The sequence below is a fragment of the Entelurus aequoreus genome, linkage group LG03 (assembly GCF_033978785.1).
Source record: "Entelurus aequoreus isolate RoL-2023_Sb linkage group LG03, RoL_Eaeq_v1.1, whole genome shotgun sequence".
Lineage (NCBI taxonomy): Eukaryota > Metazoa > Chordata > Actinopteri > Syngnathiformes > Syngnathidae > Entelurus > Entelurus aequoreus.
Window position 1 is genome coordinate 65,619,337 of NC_084733.1, and position 19,733 is coordinate 65,639,069.

General features: G+C 44.7%; 1 protein-coding gene across 4 annotated transcripts in view; it reads right to left on the minus strand.

Moving 5' to 3' along the window:
• Positions 1-19,733, minus strand: part of tecpr2 (tectonin beta-propeller repeat containing 2) — a 53,582-nt gene that overhangs the window by 22,032 nt on the left and 11,817 nt on the right. For all 4 annotated transcript variants that reach the window (XR_009825340.1, XM_062042461.1, XM_062042460.1 and 1 more), the window contains exons 7-23: positions 18,600-18,753; positions 18,372-18,524; positions 17,633-17,765; positions 17,366-17,559; positions 5,197-5,377; positions 4,935-5,130; positions 4,703-4,853; positions 4,335-4,559; positions 4,180-4,247; positions 4,000-4,118; positions 3,767-3,940; positions 1,675-1,855; positions 1,319-1,460; positions 910-1,135; positions 736-825; positions 582-679; positions 387-522 (exon numbers count right to left, since the gene is read on the minus strand). Coding sequence is in view for 3 of the 4 variants with exons in the window: in XM_062042461.1 (XP_061898445.1) it covers positions 387-522; positions 582-679; positions 736-825; positions 910-1,135; positions 1,319-1,460; positions 1,675-1,855; positions 3,767-3,940; positions 4,000-4,118; positions 4,180-4,247; positions 4,335-4,559; positions 4,703-4,853; positions 4,935-5,130; positions 5,197-5,377; positions 17,366-17,559; positions 17,633-17,765; positions 18,372-18,524; positions 18,600-18,753 (2,621 nt within the window). In the remaining variant the exon portion in view is untranslated. The remainder of the gene's footprint in view (positions 1-386; positions 523-581; positions 680-735; positions 826-909; positions 1,136-1,318; positions 1,461-1,674; positions 1,856-3,766; positions 3,941-3,999; positions 4,119-4,179; positions 4,248-4,334; positions 4,560-4,702; positions 4,854-4,934; positions 5,131-5,196; positions 5,378-17,365; positions 17,560-17,632; positions 17,766-18,371; positions 18,525-18,599; positions 18,754-19,733) is intronic.

Here is a 19,733-nt window from a genome sequence, read left to right on the forward strand (position 1 = left end):
GATATTGGGTTTCACAATGTAAAGTGCTTTGAGTCACTGGAGAAAAGCACTATATAAATACAATTCACTTCACTACAGTATATAATGTAATATATGAGTATATATATATTGTATATATATATATATATATATATATATATATATATATATATATATATATATATATATATATATATATGAGTATATACAGTATATAATGTAACATATGAGTATATATATATATATATATATATATATATATATATATATATATATATATGTATAAAGTAATATTATGAGTATATATAATAGTAAGTGGAGATATGTAATAATGTAGAAAAAAGTGCTTGGTGATGAGTCAGCAATGATTCATGTTGCATCATCATAAAGGTCATGGAAGAACCCACCCAGCTGACTGAGGTCCAGGGAAGTCCAGTTGAGTCCAGTAGGACAGGACCGAGACAGGGTCCGAATACTGACCCGGCCGTGAGAATCCAGTCCCCACAGGGCATCCCTGCAAGCCGACAGTTGAGCCAGCTCCACCTGAGCGGGACAGGAAATCATGGAGTGACAACATCATAGGCGGGTCAAAGGTCACTGACCTCTGCCGGCAGCGGCACCGAAGATGGGCGGAGCTCCCCGTCCCCGTCCCACACGCACAACAGGTCCTTTCTGCTCTGAGCCAACCACAGGAAGGTACCTGGAACACACACCTGTCTGTCACCCTGCATGCGTGCGTGCGTGCGTGTGTGTTACCCTCTTTGTGTGGCACTGGGGAAGACGTGATGAAGGTCCACCTGGTGGCTGCCAGGGTTCCTCTGGGAACAAGGTTCTGCCAGAAGGTTCCTAAAAGAAAGAAAGCCAGGTGAATACTTTACGTACTGTAGTATAACTGTAGTAATACTGTAGTATTATTTGTACATGACTGACCCACGAGGCCGCTGTGGGCCAAGTGGAGCTGGTTCCGTCCCGACGCCACCCACACGCCACCGGCGTTGGCGCTGACTAGGGCGGGCTGACGCTGCGAGTACTGAGACAAGAACGCCACCACCCGCTCCACCGGGGCTTTGGTTACCGTGGCGACGCTGTGTGTGGCGTTCAACAAGGTCTGGAACAGGCTTCCATGATCGAACACCGCGTAGTCCGAGATGCTGACCTGGGGGACGCCTCGTTAGACCTGGACGCCACACACACACAAACCCGCACACACACACACCCGCACATCCCCACCCACACACACACACACACACACAGCAGCACACACCCACCCAGACACACCCGCACACACACACCCGCACACACTTGCACACACACAGCCGCACACACACACCCACAGTACCTGCCACCAATGGTCATCTTGTCCGCGGGGTGAGGATGAAGAGATGCCGGTTCGAAACCAGAGGCTGCCTCTGACATCCAGTGCCCAAGCCATGCCGCCTTCTCCCAGAGCCACGCACATAAGCTCCACCCCCTGAGCCTCACTGGTCACATGACATCATGGACTACTAACCAGTACCAGTACTGTCAAGACAGCAATACACTACTACTAACAACTACTAGTAGTAATAAGAGAGAAAACCAGTACTACAGTAGTTTTACAGTAATATTAAGACAAGACTACAGTATTATTGCAGCAATATTACAGTAGCAGTAATGCAGTAGTATGAAGGCAATGCAGTATTATTCGAGTAGTACCTGACAGTGTCATACTTCCAGGCGTCTCCCAGGCTGCAGAAAGCATCAAGTCCTTCTCTGTAGTATAAAGTGTTGTGTTCACTCAGGGCCCAGACCACACCCCCTCTGACGCACACCTGGCTGAAGACGCACGGCGTGTCCACCTTGACCGAGCGAGCGCACGGACGCTCCAGACTCAGACCTGAAAGAACCCAGTCCAGTTAGCATGGTCACGCATTGTGGCAAGTATATAGGGAGTTACCTGTCTGCAGCAGCTACAGCAGGGGTCGGCAACCCGCGGCTCCAGAGCCGCATGCGGCTCTTTGACCACTCTGATGCGGCTCAGCTGCATACTTGCCGACCCCCCGATTTTCCCAGGAGACTTATGGATCTCAGTGCCTCTCCTAGATAACTCCCAGGGCAAATATAATCCTATTTTCACTCTAATTACTAAATTAAGGGCGTGCCCTAATTGCACTGCAGTAATCGTTCTCTATAGCATTTACAAACAGCGTGCCAGCCCGGCCACATGTTGTATGTAGCTTTTACTTGCACATGTAGGAGACAGCAAAGCATACTTAGTCATCAGCCACACAGCTTACACTGACGGTAGCCGTATAAAACAACTTTAACACTGTTACGTTACAAATATGTGCCACACTGTGAACCCACACCAAAAAAGAATGAAAAACACATTTCTGGAGAACATCCCACCGTAACACAACATAAACACAACACAACCAATACCCAGAATCCCATGCAGCCCTAACTCTTCCGGTCTACATTATACACCCCCGCTACCACCAAATCCCCCCACACATCAACCCCCCCCCCCCCCCCCACCCCCGTGCGTCGGTTGAGCGGAAGAGTTAGTGCTGCATGGGATTCTGGGTATTTACTTACACCGTCAGTGTAAGCTGTGTGGCTGCTGACCTAGTACGCCTTGCTGTCACTTATGTGAGCAAACTGAAGCTGCATTCAACATGTGGCCAAGCAGGTACACTGTTTGGGCAGGCTGTAGAGGGTGCCAAAAGCAGCGCCATCACGCCCTGATATTCGGGAGTCTCCCGGAAATAATGAGAGGGTTGGTAAGTATGACGCTGTCAAGCGCCATTCATTCAAAACTTGCGGGCCGTACTAACATCAAATTTCCATATTAAAGTGCGTGCCGGTGCGTGTGTCTGAGACCTCTGGTTAACATAGCACAAAGCAATTTAAGCTTTGTATGCGGTGTTTTTCATTTTAAATTAAAAAATTTTTTTTGTGGCTCCCATTATTTTCTTTAATTTGTGAAACTTGCCAAAATGGCTCTTTGAGTGGTAAAGGTTGCAGACCCCTGAGCTACAGGAAGTCACCTGTCTGCAGCAGCTAAAGCAAGTTAAAGTTAAAGTACCCATGATTGTCTCACACACACTAGGTGTGGCAAAATTATTATCTGCATTTGACCCATTATCCTTGATCACCCCCTGCAAGGTGAGGGGAGCAATGAGCAGCAGCGGTGGCCGCGCCCGGGAATAATTTTTGGTGATTTAACCCCAATTCCTACCCTTGATGCTGAGTGTCAAGCAGGGAGGTAATAGGTCCCATTGTTATAGTCTTTGGTATGACTCGGCCGGGGTTTGAACTCACGCCCTACCGATCTCAGGGCGGACACTCTAACCACAAGTCACCTGTCTACAGCATCTATAGGATGTTACCTGTCTGCAGTCACAGGAAGTCACCTGCCTGCAGCATGCAGAAAATTACCTGTTTGCAGCAGCTACAGAAAGTCACCTGTCTGCAGCACGCAGGAAGTTACCTGTCTGCAGCATGCAGGAAGTTACCTGTTTGCAGCACGCAGGAAGTTACTTGTCTGCAGCACGCAGGAAGTTACCTGTCTGCAGCAGCTACAGGACTTTACCTGTCTGCAGCAGCTACAGGACTTTACCTGTCTGCAGCAGCTAAGGGAAGTTACCTGTCTGCAGCAGCTACAGGAAGTTACCTGTGTGCAGCAGCTACAAGAAGTTACCTGTCTGTAGCAGTAGCAGGAAGTTACCTGTCTGTAACAGCTACAGGAAGTTACCTCGCCACATCAGCTACAGGACGTTACCTATCTACAGCTACAGGAAGTTACCTGTCTGCAAGTAGAGGTCTCCGTTGGTCCTGATGACCCAGGCTGAGTCATCACCGAGTGCCACAAAGGAGGTTTGCTCCACCGCCTTGTACCAGTGACGCTTTCCTTTTCCTGACACTTTGGCACAAGCAAACGCCGTCATGGTCTTCTGCTCCACCTTCCACAGCAGGTGACCTAACATGCACACACACACTTAGCAACAGTGCCTAACACCAGTGTCAATGGGAGCTTACCGGAGGGAGAGAGCGCCACCTGGTGGACATTGTCTTCAAAGCGCTGCCAACTGAGACTCATGCTTTCAGGCAGAGGACTGCAGAACAGTCCACCTTTAAAGTCCAAACACCACACGTACCTGCAACACACACACATCATCACCTCCAGTCTCACACTCACACACACACACACACACACACCTGTCGGTCACATGAAGACTCAGTATTCCACATCCAGGTCCTGAGAAACCCATCCAGCTTTGGGCCAGCTAGTAAAACAAGGAAATAAGAGTCAGCTGAGTGCGAACCTAGATGAAGGAGAAGATGAGCATGGACACAAGACCATTGGGTGTCACCTGGTCAGGTTTGTGTCCAAGTGTGTCTTCCACTTCCTGGTGCGGTAATCCATCAGTCTGCTGGGTGCGGAAGCTGCCGTGTTCTGCCGCACCGCCAGCGGGAAGCAGACTCTGGCAATAGATGTCGTTTTCTTCCTCGCTAGACACGCTCAACTTCCTGCTCGCGAGTCCAACAGAGTCCAACATCTGCTCCTTCACACAGTCAGGGGATGCCGCACGCTGATCCTGCAAGTGCAACATTACCACCAAATTTCTATCCCTTGTTGGCTCATCCAGTCACAAGTCCAAAGCCATATTGTGGAACAACAATCCTGAACGTTAGCGCGCCCATGGTCCAGGACTATGAGGACCTTTTAGCACCAACCCACCTCTGATTCCGTTGGGCGGCTCAGGAGCGGGTTTTCAATGGGCGGTCGGTCCGGTACATCATCCTGCATGCTGCGGTGCGTGTAGGACAAGGTGCTTTCCAGCAGCAGATCCACATCTGGGGTGATGGGGACAAGCTGGTTCTCCGAGCAACTTGGGAGAAAGTGGTGTCAGACCCAGGACAGTGAAGTCAACAGGAAGTGGAGACGGGTGCACTGGTGTTCAAATACCAACCTGGTTTGGGTGCAGGAGGAACACCTTTCATTGCTGTCCTCTGGCTGGTGACCCTGCTCTGGAGAGTCCTGGTTGAGAAGTTCCAGCCCTAGGAGGGATGCACGGTCACTTCCCGCATCACTGCAGCTGCCATCCTGGACTACAAACATGGAGTCCGAGCAGCTGCTCTCAGACAGGCGAGTGCCGCCGTTGCTTTCTGACAAAGGAAGCACAGAGTCAGTGGCCGTCCATCTCACAGTGCCTGTGTCATTCTTCTCCTCGCCTTGTTGTGCTCTCTTCTTCTTCTTCTTCTTGACTTTCACGGCTTTCACCACCAGTTCCTGCCGCATGTCTTCCTGCCCCATGGGCGTGCCGTAACGCTCGGAGGCATTTCCAGGGAGACTGTCCCAGGACGCAACTGAGCTGCTGCGGCTACGAGAGCAGCTGGTGAGGATGGGGGCGCCCTGACAGAATGCACATTTACTTAGAAACATCCCATTTTACTGCACTCTTCCAGAATGTGCTAGCTTGATGCTAACTGACATGGGATTTGCCATAGACAGGCACTACTGTTAGCATAAGCCATTTTACATGGGGATTTCAACACCTCCAAATTTGGTCATGAAAACTACAACTAAGATACATGTCACATTTGAACAGCTGATGTGTAATAAATACAATACTGACAGTATAAACACTTTAATTCACGAGTTTGGATGGACACTGTCAGGCAAGTAGATTGTATTTCCTACACTCTAATCCACAACGTAAATTTAGATGGATACTGTCAGGCAGGTAGATAGTATTTCCTACACTTTAATCCACAATGTCAGTTTGGATGGATACTGTCAGGCGAGTACGTCGTATTTCCTACACACCAATCCACAATGTGAGTTTAGATGGACATTGTCAGTCAGGTAGATAGTATTTCCTACACTCTAATCAGCGATGTGAGTTTAGATCAGGGGTCTCAAACTCAATTTACCTGGGGGCCACTGGATGCAGAAACTGGGTGAGGCTGGGCCGCAAAAAAAGATTTCTTAAAAAAAATCTATCATGCACTTTTTAATGAATTCACCTTCTTTGAATGGCTTTCCCGCCGTAGCAACCATCTCACTCACCATGTAGCTAGCTTTGACTGCTGCATCGCTCTTTTCGCTTGCTTTCTTGACGAAATCTTGTTGCCTCAGTAGACTGGTTTTAAAATTTGCAACCCGGTTCACTCTCTCATCTCCCTGGTATTTTGCATACTCCTCAGCATGTCTAGTTGTATAATGATGTTTCAAATTGTATTCCTTGTGCATCGCAACTTTCTCTGTATCAACTACAGAAAAGAGCCATAAGGATTATTCATAAAGTAGATTACTTAGAACACACTAACATATTATTTATTAATTCCGGTTTATTGAAATTACAGGAGCTAGTAAAGTTACAGACGTTATGTGTCATGTTTAAGGCTAAAAGTAAAACATTACCAGCAAATTTACAAAAAATGTTTGTCATCACTTCTGAGAATGAAGAGCATAGAAGAAAAGGTCATTTCCAACATCAGTATTCAAGGACAACTTTAAAACAAATGTGCATATCAGTGGTGGGGGTTAAACTATGGAATTCTCTTTACAATGAGATAAAAGATTGTAAAAATATATTCCAATTGAAAAACTATATAAAGACAGAACAATAAGATCATATGGACAGCCATAAGTGTTTACATTTTGCTTTATATTTATTATTTTACTTATTTTTTGCCTGGTTTTGTATTTGTTTTGTATCATCCTGTGAGGTGTATATTACTTTTGTTTTTTTTGTTCGGTTTGTACATCATGAAGTTTTGCACTTCTTGTGTTTTTTTGTGTGTTTTTTTGTTTGTTTTCGTTATATTTGGATGTATTTGTTGGTTTATATTATATCATTAAAGGCCTACTGAAATGAATTTTTTTTATTTAAACGGGGATAGCAGATCTATTCTATGTGTCATACTTGATCATTTCGCGATATTGCCATATTTTTGCTGAAAGGATTTAGTATAGAACAACGACGATAAAGATTGCAACTTTTGGTATCTGATAAAAAAAAGGCTTGCACCTACCGGAAGTAGCGTGACGTAGTCAGTTGAACATATACGCAAAGTTCCCTATTGTTTACAATGATGGCCGCATGAAGTGAGAGAGATTCGGACCGAGAAAGCGACAATTTCCCCATTAATTTGAGCGAGGATGAAAGATTTGTGGATGAGTAAAGTGCAAGTGAAGGACTAGTGGGGAGTTGAAGCTATTCAGATAGGGAAGATGCTGTGAGAGCCGAGGGTGACCTGATATTCAGCTGGGAATGACTACAACAGTAAATAAACACAAGACATATATATACTCTATTAGCCACAACACAACCAGGCTTATATTTAATATGCCACAAATTAATCCTGCATAAAAACACCTGCGTGTTTGTTATGCTAGCTCCTAGCTCCTCTGCTAGCTCCTAGCTCCATAGAACACGCCAATACAATTCAAACACCTGATCAACACACACAATCACTCAGCCCAAAAGACAGTTTACCTAACCCAAGGTTCATAAAGCTTATATATTTTTAAAAAGTTACGTACGTGACGCGCACATACGGTCAAGTTATCGAATGTTTAGCAGCCAAGGCTGCATACTCACGGTACCTGATATTCAGCTGGGAATGACTACAACAGTAAATAAACACAAGACATATATTTACTCTATTAGCCACAACACAACCAGGCTTATATTTAATATGCCACAAATTAATCCTGCATAATAACACCTGCGTGTTTGTTATGCTAGCTCCTAGCTCCTCTGCTAGCTCCTAGCTCCATAGAACACGCCAATACAATTCAAACACCTGATCAACACACACAATCACTCAGCCCAAAAGACCGTTCACCTAACCCAAGGTTCATAAAGCTTATATATTTTTAAAAAGTTACGTACGTGACGCGCACGTACGGTACGGTACGTGTTATGCTAGCTCCTAGCTCCTCTGCTAGCTCCTAGCTCCACAGAACACGCCAATACAATTCAAACACATGATCAACACACACAATCACTCAGCCCAAAAGACCGTTCACCTAACCCAAGGTTCATAAAGCTTATATATTTTAAAAAAGTTACGTACATACGCAAAAAAAAGCCAAAGCTGCATACTCACAGTAGCACGTCTGCGTCTTTGTCATCCAAATCAAAGTAATCCTGGTAAGAGTCTGTGTTGTCCCAGTTCTCTACAGGCGTCTGTGTATCCAAATCAAAAGTCCTCCTGGTTAGAGTCTCTGTTATCCGAGTTCTTCCATCTTGACTGCATCTTTCGGGAATGTAAACAAAGAAGCGCCGGCTGTGTACTGTTGTGGCTGACTACGTTCGAAAAATACGTCCATTTCACCGACAACTTTCTTCTTTGCTTGCTTGGCTTCCTTCTCCATAATGCAATGAACATGATTGAAACAGATTCACGAACACAGATGTCCAGAATACTGTGGAATTATGAAATGAAAACAGAGCTTTTTCGTATCGGCTTCAATGTGGAAGGCATACCCGTGTTCGCCGGGCTACGTCACGCGCATACGTCATCCGCAGAGGCGTTTCGAACCGGAAGTTTAGCGGCAAATTTAAAATGTCACTTTATAAGTTAACCCGGCCGTATTGGCATGTGTTATAATGTTAAGATTTCATCATTGATATATAAACTATCAGACTGCGTGGTCGGTAGTAGTGGGTTTCAGTAGGCCTTTAAGTAAGACTACGTATTATTTTGAAGGGGGCAGAAAAATATACGATTTTTCTTCATCCTGCTCCTTCTCAGGCATTGGTGTGTAAATGTATAATTGAATAATTGTGGTTTAATTGTCTATCGATCAAAGATGCACATCAATGAAGGAGATAAATAAAAATGAAATGAAATGAAAGACACGTTGGGGTGCCCCTATGCTCAACAAAGAAATATTGCATCAAAAATCGTCTCTGTCTGGAGCCAACGGGAGGGGAAGGAGGGGGGCTCGCCGTGGAGTTTACAGTTACGGTAGCACAATTAGCCCCGAACGGGCTAACATCACCACTAACGTGTTACACGTCTGATTCGCCCAGCGACTCTCTGTCGGAGTATCAGCGCTGGGGTCCAGTGCACCACACTTTTGTATTGTCGCTCAGTCCTTCGGCGGAGTGCTCGTCTTCCCCGCCCGGACTGTTTACAACGGGGGCGGGAGCGAGCAGGCGGGCGAGCGAGGGAGGCAGGGAGGGTGGGAGGAAGAGCGTGAACGGGTGTCATGGAAAAGCGGCAAAATGTTTCTCTGCTTGCATCACGCAAGTGACGTCAATGCATACTTGCCAACCTTGAGACCTCCGAATTTGGGAGATAGGGGGGTGTTGAGGTGTGTGTGGGGGGGTTGAGGTGGGCGGGGTTGGGAGGAGACGGGGTTGGGGGTAGGGGGTGTTTTTGTAGCCCGGAAGAGTTAGGGCTGCAAAGGATTCTGGGTATTTGTCCTGTTGTGTTTATGTTGTGCTTAGGTGCGGATGTTCTCCCGAAATGTGTTTGTCATTCTTGTTTGGTGTGGGTTCACAGTGTGGCGCATATTTGTAACAGTGTTAAAAAATAAAATATGACCACCCTCAGTGTGACATGTATGGCTGTTCCTCAAGTATGTCTTGCAATAACTTGCGTGTGTCTGCAGAAGCCTCATACTACATGTGTCTGGGCCGGCACGCTGTTTGTATGGAGAAAAAGATGATGCGTTGACAGTTTCTGGAGGACACTTAAGGCAGTGCCATCAAGGCAGTGCAATCAAGGCACGCCCTCGCCACACCGTGATTGGTAGATTCCTTCAACTCCGCACACAACGCTGTCAAGCGCCATTCATTTAAAACTCGTGGGCCGCACTAACATTTAACTTTCATATTAAGGTGGGGGCCGCAAAATAACGTCTCGCGGGCCGCAATTGGCCCGCGGGCCGCGTGTTTGAGACCTCTGGTTTAGATGGATACTGTCAGTCAGATAGATAGTATTACCTACACTCTAATTCACAATTTGAGTTTAAATGGATACTGACAGGCGAGTATGTCATATTTCCTACACTCTAATCCACAATGTCAGTTTGGATGGACACTGTCAGGTGAGTGCGTCGTATTTCCTACACTCTAATCCACTATGTCAGTTTGGATCGATGTCAGTTTGGATGGATACTGCTAGGTGAATATGTCGTATATCCTACACTCTAATCCACAATGTGAGTTTAGATGGATACTGTCAGTCAGGTAGATAGTATTTCCTACACTCTAATCCACTATGTCAGTTTGGATCGATGTCAGTTTGGATGGATACTGTTAGGTGAGTATGTCGTATATCCTACACTCTAATCCACAATGTGAGTTTAGATGGATACTGTCAGTCAGGTAGATAGTATTTCCTACACTCTAATCCGCGATGTGAGTTTAAATGGATACTGTCAGTCAGGTTGATAGTATTTTATACACTCTATTCCACTATGTGAATTTAGATGGATACTGTCAGGCGAGTACGTCATATTTCCTACACTCTAATCCATGATGTGAGTTTGGATGGATACTGTCAGTCAGGTAGATTGTATTTCCTACACTGCAATCCACAATGTGAGTTTAGATGGATACTGTCAGTCAGGTAGATAGTATTTCCTACACTCTAAACCACGATGTGAGTTTAGATGGATACTGTCAGTCAGGTAGATAGTATTTCATACACTCTAATCCGCAATGTGAGTTTCGATGGGTACTATCAGGCGAGTACGTCATATTTCCTACACTCTAATCCATGATGTGTGTTTGGATTGATACTGTCAGGCGAGTACATTATATTTTATACACTTTATCCACGATGTGAGTTTGGATGGATACAGTCAGGCAGGTAAATAGTATTTCATACACTCTAATCCACGATGTCAATTCGGATGGACACTGTCAGGCGAGTACATTATATTTCCTACACTCTAATCCATGATGTGAGTTTAGATGGGTACTGTCAGGCGAGTACATTCTATTTCCTACACTCTAATCCACGATGTGAGTTTGGATGGATGCTGTCAGGCAGGTAGATAATATTTCATACACTCTAATCCACGATGTGAGTTTGGATGGATATTGTCAGGCAAGTACATTATATTTCCTACACTGTAATCCACGATGTGAGTTTGGATGGCTACTGTCAGGCGAGTACATGGTATTTCCTACACTTTAATCCTCAATGTGAGTTTGGATAGATAATGTCAGGCGGGTACATGGTATTTCCTACACTCTAATCTACGATGTGAGTTTGGATGAATACTGTCAGGCAGCTGGATTGTATTTTCTACACTCTAATCCACAACGTGAGTTTAGATGGATACTGTCAGTCAGGTAGATGGATAGTATTTCCTACACTCTAATCCATGATGTGAGTTTAGACAGGTACTGTCAGGCGAGTACATTATATTTCCTACACTCTAATCCACGATGTGAGTTTGGATGGATGCTGTCAGGCAGGTAGATAGTATTTCATACACTCTAATCCACGATGTGAGTTTGGATGGATATTGGTCAGGCAAGTACATTATATTTCCTACATTTTAATCCAAGATGTGAGTTTGTATGTACGTATACTGTCAGGCAGGTAGATTGTATTTCCTACACTCTATTCCACAATCTGAGTTTGGATGGATACTGTCAGATGGGTAGATTGTATTTCCTACACTCTATTCCATAATCTGAGTTTGGATGGATACTGTCAGATAGGTAGATTGTATTTCCTACACTCTAATCCACGATGTGAGTTTGGATGGCTACTGTCAGGTGAGTACATGGTATTTCCTACACTCTAATCCACAATGTGAGTTTGGATAGATAATGTCAGGCGGGTACATAGTATTTCCTACACCCTAATCTACGATGTGAGTTTGGATGGATACTGTCAGGCAGCTAGATTGTATTTTCTACACTCTAATCCACAATGTGAGTTTAGATGGATACTGTCAGTCAGGTAGATAGATAGTATTTCCTACACTCTAATCCATGATGTGAGTTTGGATGGATTCTGTCAGGCAGGTAGATAGTATTTCATACACTCTATTCCACGATGTGAGTTTGGATGGATATTGTCAAGCGAGTACATTATATTTCCTACATTCTAATCCAAGATGTGAGTTTGGATGTATGTATACTGTCAGGCAGGTAGATTGTATTTCCTACACTCTATTCCACAATCTGAGTTTGGATGGATACTGTCAGATGGGTAGATTGTATTACCTACACTCTTATCCACGATGTGAGTTTGGATGGCTACTGTCAGGCGGGTACATGGTATTTTCTACACTCTAATCTACGATGTGAGTTTGGATGGATACTGTCAGTCAGGTAGATAGTATTTCCTACAATCTAATCCACAATGTCAGTTTGTATGGATACTGTCAGGTGAGTACGTCGTATTTCCTACACTCTAATCCACGATGTGAGTTTAGATGGATACTGTCAGAAGATTACATCATATTTCCTACACTCTAATCCACGATGTGAGTTTGGATGGATACTGTCAGGCGAGTACATGGTATTATGTGTCATGGCGCCGATCACGGCTGCCTCGATGCTATCGTGCGCTCTGTTTTGTTTGTTTTTGTGCGTAACTTGTGGGTCTGCGTGCTCTTATACCCGTGAAGAGCTACTGAACATCAGATCAATCACCCCTACGGACTTATTACCGGTCATTTTAGCGTCAGTTGCGGATTTGGTCCATTTTTTTATCAAAAGAGGGAAACCGCACCGAAGAGGAAAGAGAGCGGGAGCCCTCGTCCGTCTCCGCAGACGAGGATTACACACGCCCTTACCTGGCATCTTTCTCTGCAACGTCCGCTCACTTCCCAACAAGATGGACGAGCTAGCGTTGCTGATGAGAAGAAACAAGGACTTTTCCTCATCTTGTGTTTTGTGCTTCACGGAAACGTGGCTTAGCGCGAGTGTCCCAGACAGCGTGGTTCAACTGGAGGGCTTTCATCTTCTCCCCGCGTCTCGGTCAGCGGGGCTCTCCGACAAAACAAGAGGCGGTGGAGTCTGCTTCTTCATCAACAACAACTGGTGTACAGACGTGACGGTGATAACCAAACACTGCTCTCCTGCTCTGGAATATATTTTCATTCACTGTAAGCCCTTTTACTCACCGCGTGAGATCATTTAATTCATACTGGTGGCTGCCTACATACCGCCCAGCGCGGACGTGCATGACGCTCAGCGCACGCTTGCAGACCAGATCTTACATGTGGAATGGTCTTTTCCGGACTCTCTTGTTCATACTTGCCAACCTTGAGACCTCCGACTCCGGGAGGTGGGGGGTGGGGGCGGGGGCGGGGCAGGGGTGTGGTTAGGGGCCGGGGGCGTGGTTTGGGGCGTGGTTAAGAGGGGAGGAGTATATTTACAGCTAGAATTCACCAACTCGAGTATTTCATATATATATATTTATATATATATGTATGAAATACTTGACTTTCAGTGAATTCTAGCTATATATATATATATATATATATATATATATATATATATATATATATATATATATATATATATATATATATATATATATATATATATATATTTATTTTTTAATTGTATTATACATATAAATAAAATAAATACTTGAATTTCAGTGTTCCGGAGGCTATCCAGTAGATGGCAGTATTGTCCTGTTTAAGAGTGTCACAACATTGCTGTTTACGGCAGACGAACTGCTTTACGGTAGACGAAAACGTGACTGCTGTTGTTGTGTGTTGTTACCGCGCTGGGAGGACTTTAATGAAACTGCCTAACAATAAACCCACATAAGAAACCAAGAACTCGCCCTCAATCATTCTACAGTTATAACGTTATTGGGCAGGCACGCTGTTTATATCGTGGGAAAGCGGACGTGAAAACAGACTGTCGCCGCTGTCCCCACTCAGGTCCGCATGGAGCTGGAGGGGGTGTGGCCTCCAGCTCCGGCTGAATTCCGGGAGATTTTCGGGAGAAAATTTCTTCCGGGAGGTTTTCGGGAGAGGCGCTGAATTCCGGGAGTCTCCCGGAAAATCCGGGAGGGTTGGCAAGTACGCTCTTGTTATCGTACTTGGTAACTTTAACAAGAGAAATTTGAGCCAGGAATTACCCAAGTACAGGCGGTTTATTAAATGCCCGACCAGAGAGGAGAACACTTTGGACCACTGTTACACTACAATAAGTAAGGCATACCATGCAGTCCCGCGCGCTGCTCTCAGACTATCAGATCACGTGATGGTGCACTTAATCCCTTCGTACAGACAGAGACTGAAACCGGCCTCAACATGTTATGAAGACCATTAAGAAGTACACCGCTGAGGCTGTGGGAGAGCTGCACGCATGTTTGGAGACGACAGACTGGGAGGCAATTGGAGCGGCCGCGGACAATCTGGACGAGTATACGGACACTGTGACCTCATACATACAGTTCAATGAGGCGCGCATCATTCCAACGTGCAACAGGGCTTGTTATAACAACGACAAGCCCTGCTTCACACCCAAGCTCCGACAGCTGCGCAAGAAGAAGGAGGCTGCGTGGAGAAGCGGGGACCAAAGTACCTACAGAGAAGCGAAGTACCACTTCCACAGGGAAGTGGAGAAAGCTAAATCTGTGTACTCTAACGTCTACAGCAGTGGTTCTCAAATGGGGGTACGCGTACCCCTGGGGGTTCTTGAAGGTATGCCAAGGGGTACGTGAGATTTTTTTTAAATGTCTGTCAAAAAGAACTGTGAAAAGAAATGCAACAATGCAATATTCAGTGTTGACAGCTAGATTTTTTGTGGACATGTCCATAAATATTGATGTAAAGAAGAAATGTTTAGAATTAAATTCATGAATCCAGATGGATCTCTATTACAATCCCCAAAGAGGGCACTTTAAGTTGAAGATTACTTCTATGTGTAGAAATCTTTATTTATAATTGAATCACTTGTTTATTTTTCAACAAGTTTTTAGTTATTTTTATATCTTTTTTCCAAATAGTTCAAGAAAGACCACAACAAATGAGCAATATTTTGCACTGTTATACAATTTAATAAATCAGAAACTGATGACATAGTGCTGTATTTTACTTCTTTATCTCTTTTTTTCAACCAAAAATGCTTTGCTCTGATTGAATTTTAAAAAATTCACAGGGGGTACATTACTGAAAAAAGGTTGAGAACCACTGGTCTACAGGAACATTACAGCTCCAATGACTCTGCAGCCGTGTGGAGAGGACTAAGGGCCCTTACGAACTATAAACCCAAAGCCCCCCAGGACCTAAATGAACGGACTCTCGCTCAACACACATTACTGTCGTCACGAACGGCCTTCAGCTCATCAAAGCTCTGAGTTTTGATGGATACTGTGAGGCGAGTACGACGTATTTCCTACACTCTAATCCACGACGTGAGTTTGTATAGTTACTGTCAGGTGAGTATGTCCTATTTCCTACACTTTAATCCACGATGTGAGTTTGGAGGGATACTGTCAGGAAGGTAGATAGTATTTCCTACACTCTAATCCACATTGTGAGTTTGGATGGATACTGTCAGGCGAGTACATGGTATTTCCTACACTCTAATCCACGATGTGAGTTTGGATGGATACTGTCAGGCGAGTACGTCATAGTTCCTACAATCTAATCCACGATATGAGAGTGGATGGATACTGTCAGGCGAGTATGTCGTATTTCCTACACTCTAATCCACGATGTGAGTTTGGATGGATACTGTCAGGCGGGTACATGGTATTTCCTACACTCTAATCCACGATGTGAGTTTGGATGGATACTGTCAGGCCGGTATGTCATATTTCCTACACTCTAATCCACGACGTGAATTTGCATGGACACTGTCAAACAGGTAAATGGTATTTCCTACACTCTAATTAAAAATATGTACAAAACCCAAAACCAGTGAAGTTGGCACGTTGTGTAAATGGTAAGTAAAAACTGAATACAATGATTTGCACATCCTTTTCAATTTATATTAAATTGAATGGACTGCAAAGACAAGATATTTAATGGTCGAACTGAGAAACTTATTTTTTTTGCAAATAATCATTAACTTAGAATTTAATGGCAGCAACACATTGCAAAAAAGTTGGCACAGGGGCATTTTTACCACTGTGTTACATGGCCTTTCCTTTTGACAACACTCAGTAAACGTTTGGGAACTGAGGAGACCAATTTTTGAAGTGGAATTATTTCCCATTCTTTCTTTATGTACAGCTTAAGTTGTTCAACAGTCTCCGTTGTGGTATTTTAGGCTCCATATTGCGCCACACATTTTCAATGGGAGACATGTCTGGACTACAGGCAGGCCAGTCTAGTACCCACACTCTTTTACTATGAAGCCACGCTGTTGTAACATGTGGCTTAGCATTGTCTTGCTGAAATAAGCAGGGGCGTCCATGAGAACGTTGCTTGGATGACAACATATGTTGCTCCAAAACCTTTATGTACCTTTCAGCATTAATGGTGCCTCCACAGATGTGTAAATTACCCATGCCTTGGGCACTAATACACCCCAATAACAATCCGGATGGTTCTTTTCCTCTTTGGTCCGGAGGACACAACGTCCACAGTTTCCAAAAACAATTTGAAATGTGGACTCGTCAGACCAGAGAACACTTTTCCACTTTGCATCAGTCCATCTTAGATGAGCTCCAAAACGGCAGCGTTTCTGGGTGTTGTTGATAAATGGCTTTCGCTTAGCATAGTAGAGTTTTAACTTATAGATGTAGCCACGGACTGTAGTTACTGACAACGGTTTTCTGAAGTGTTCCTGAGCTCATGTGGTGATAACCTTTACACACTGATATCGGTTTTTGATGCAGTACCGCCTGAGGGATCCAAGGTCACGGGCATTCAATGTTACGTGCAGTGATTTCTCCAGATTCTCTGAATTTGTTGATGATATTACGGACCGTAGATGGTGAAATCCCTAAATTCCTTTCAATAGCTCGTTGAGACATGTTGTTCTTAAACTGTTCGACAATTTGCTCACGCATTTGTTCACGAAGTGGTGACCCTCGCCCCATCCTTGTTTGTGAATGACTGAGCATTTAATGGAAGCTGCTTTTATACCCAATCAGGGCACCCACCCGTTCCCAATTAGCCTTTTCATCTGTGGGATTTTCCAAATAAATGTTTGATGAGCATTCCTCAACATTCTCAGTCTTTTTGCCACGTGCCAGATTTTTTTAAACATGTTGCAGGCATCAAATTCCAAATTAGATGATATTTGCAAAAAAGTTTTCCAGTTCGAACGTTAAGTATCTTGTCTTTGCAGTCTATTCAATTGAATATAGGTTGAAAAGGATTTGCAAATCATTGTATTCTGTTTTTATTTACCATTTACACAACGTGCCAACTTCACTGGTTTTGGGGTTTGTACATATACTTCACAATTGAGTTGATGATTTCTTTCATTATCACCTCATTCGTCTCCTGTGCCTCCTCTGCTTCCTCCCCGTCTTCCTCTCCCTCCTGGCCTTGCCTCGTCCGCAGAGCCCCGCCCTCCACGATGATGGCCATGGTTCTGATTGGCTGAGCCGTCTCCACACATCCGGTGGGCGGTAGGATGTTGGGCGGGGTCAAAGGGGAGGACAGACGGACGGGGAAGTCTGACACTTGGGGAAAGACAAAAGAAAGATGAGGTCCCACCAGTATCTCCTGTGTTTGAACTCCTGATGGCGCACTCACAGGCACTGACGGCTCCCTCCGGACTGTCTGAGAGTCGGATCAAATCTCTGTCTCCTTTCAAGATGAAGATCTCATTGTCACAGCAGGACAAAGACACAATGTCTCCACTGCTCTCCAGGGCTCCCACCAGAACCTGAACACAGCACCAGAGAGAGAGAGAGCTTACCGACTTGTTAGCATGTTTGACTGGACGTGACACTCGATGACCATGTGTCCTAGGTCTACCCTGGTACCTCCTTCCGGCTGGACATGCCTGGAACATCTGACCAGGGAGGCGGCCAGGAGGCATTGGAACTAGATGTCTGAGCAACCTGGCTCCTCTCTATGTGAAGGAGCAAAAGTTCTACTCAAACTTCTCCGTGATTTTGCTCTTTCAGTCACGACCCAAAGCTGGTGACCGTAAGTAAGATTAGGAACGTAAAGTTTGTGATTTTGCTCTTCCAGTCACAACCCTAATTAAGAGTAAGAACGTAAATTGACTGGTAAATTGAGAGCTTTGCCTTTAGGCTCAGCTTTCTCTTCACCGCGACGGTCTGCCAGTACCGCAGACGGAAAAACTAAGTAGATATTCTTAACTTTCCTGCTAAAAATGGCAGTGTTGACGGTCCAGACACCGTTGAAGCACCGGAACCATTTGAAAAGTAGCAACTTCTGTTCCCCCCTACAGTTGATCTACGGAGCCCAACATTCCAAACACCAGCACTGAACAAGGACCCTGTTGTGGGTGAGATGCTAATACCTCATTAATGTAGTCCAGGACGTAGACACTGTATTCGTTCCAGCTGAGAATCCAGCCTTCTTTGAGGAAACAACTGAGCAGACCCAGCTGCCGCTCTGCCGGACGGTACGCCCCGATTGGACCCGCATGAGGAAATGTCTGGAAGTGAGGAATCTGAGAAGCAGCAGCAATAACATCAAAAAGAGATGGTAGCGAGCCCTGCTTCGTTATGCCATGCAAGTAGGGTACCTGAGCACTGAAGAGACCTTTCAGCAGCCTGGTGTCCACCACATGACCTCTGACATCCGACCTCCACAGTGTGAGTCCAGGACGAGCTGCAAACACTTGCAGGTCGCTCTGTTTGCAGAGGGCCGGCATGAAACACGTCCCGAACCTGCCGCTGCTGGAAAACACATTCAGGTGTCCTGGGCAGTCATTTTTCACTGCAGAACCTTGGCTTTGGTACATACGCGTGCCAGAGTCCCACGCGGTACAGGTCAGGTATATAAACACATTTCTGTACGTGACGTGTGTACACCTAAAAGTCAGGTGTATAAACAACTTTCTGTATGTGACGTGTGTGTACACCTAAAAGTCAGGTGTGTAGACAACTTTCTGTATGTGACGCGTGTTCACTTAGAAGTCACGTGTATAGACAACTTTCTGTACGTGACGTGTGTGTACACCTAAAAGTCAGGTGTGTAGACAACTTTCTGTACGTGACGTGTGTGTACACCTAAAAGTCAGGTGTGTAGACAACTTTCTGTATGTGACGTGTGTACACCTAAAGTCAGGTGTATAGACAATTTTCTGTACGTGACTTTTGTGTACACCTAAAAGTCAGGTGTATAGACAACTTTCTGTATGTGATGTGTGTACACCTAAAAGTCAGGTGTATAGACAATTTTCTGTATGTGACGTTTGTGTACACCTAAAAGTCAGGTGTATAGACAACTTTCTGTATGTGATGTGTGTACACCTAAAAGTCAGGTGTAAAGACAATTTTCTGTATGTGACGTTTGTGTACACCTAAAAGTCAGGTGTGTAGACAACTTTCTGTATGTGATGTGTGTACACCTAAAGTCAGGTGTATAGACAATTTTCTGTACGTGACTTTTGTGTACACCTAAAAGTCAGGTGTATAGACAACTTTCTGTATGTGATGTGTGTACACCTAAAGTCAGGTGTATAGACAATTTTCTGTACGTGACTTTTGTGTACACCTAAGTCAGGTATATAGACAACTTTCTGTATGTGATGTGTGTACACCTAAAAGTCAGGTGTAAAGACAATTTTCTGTATGTGACGTTTGTGTACACCTAAAAGTCAGGTGTGTAGACAACTTTCTGTATGTGATGTGTGTGTACACCTAAAAGTCAGGTG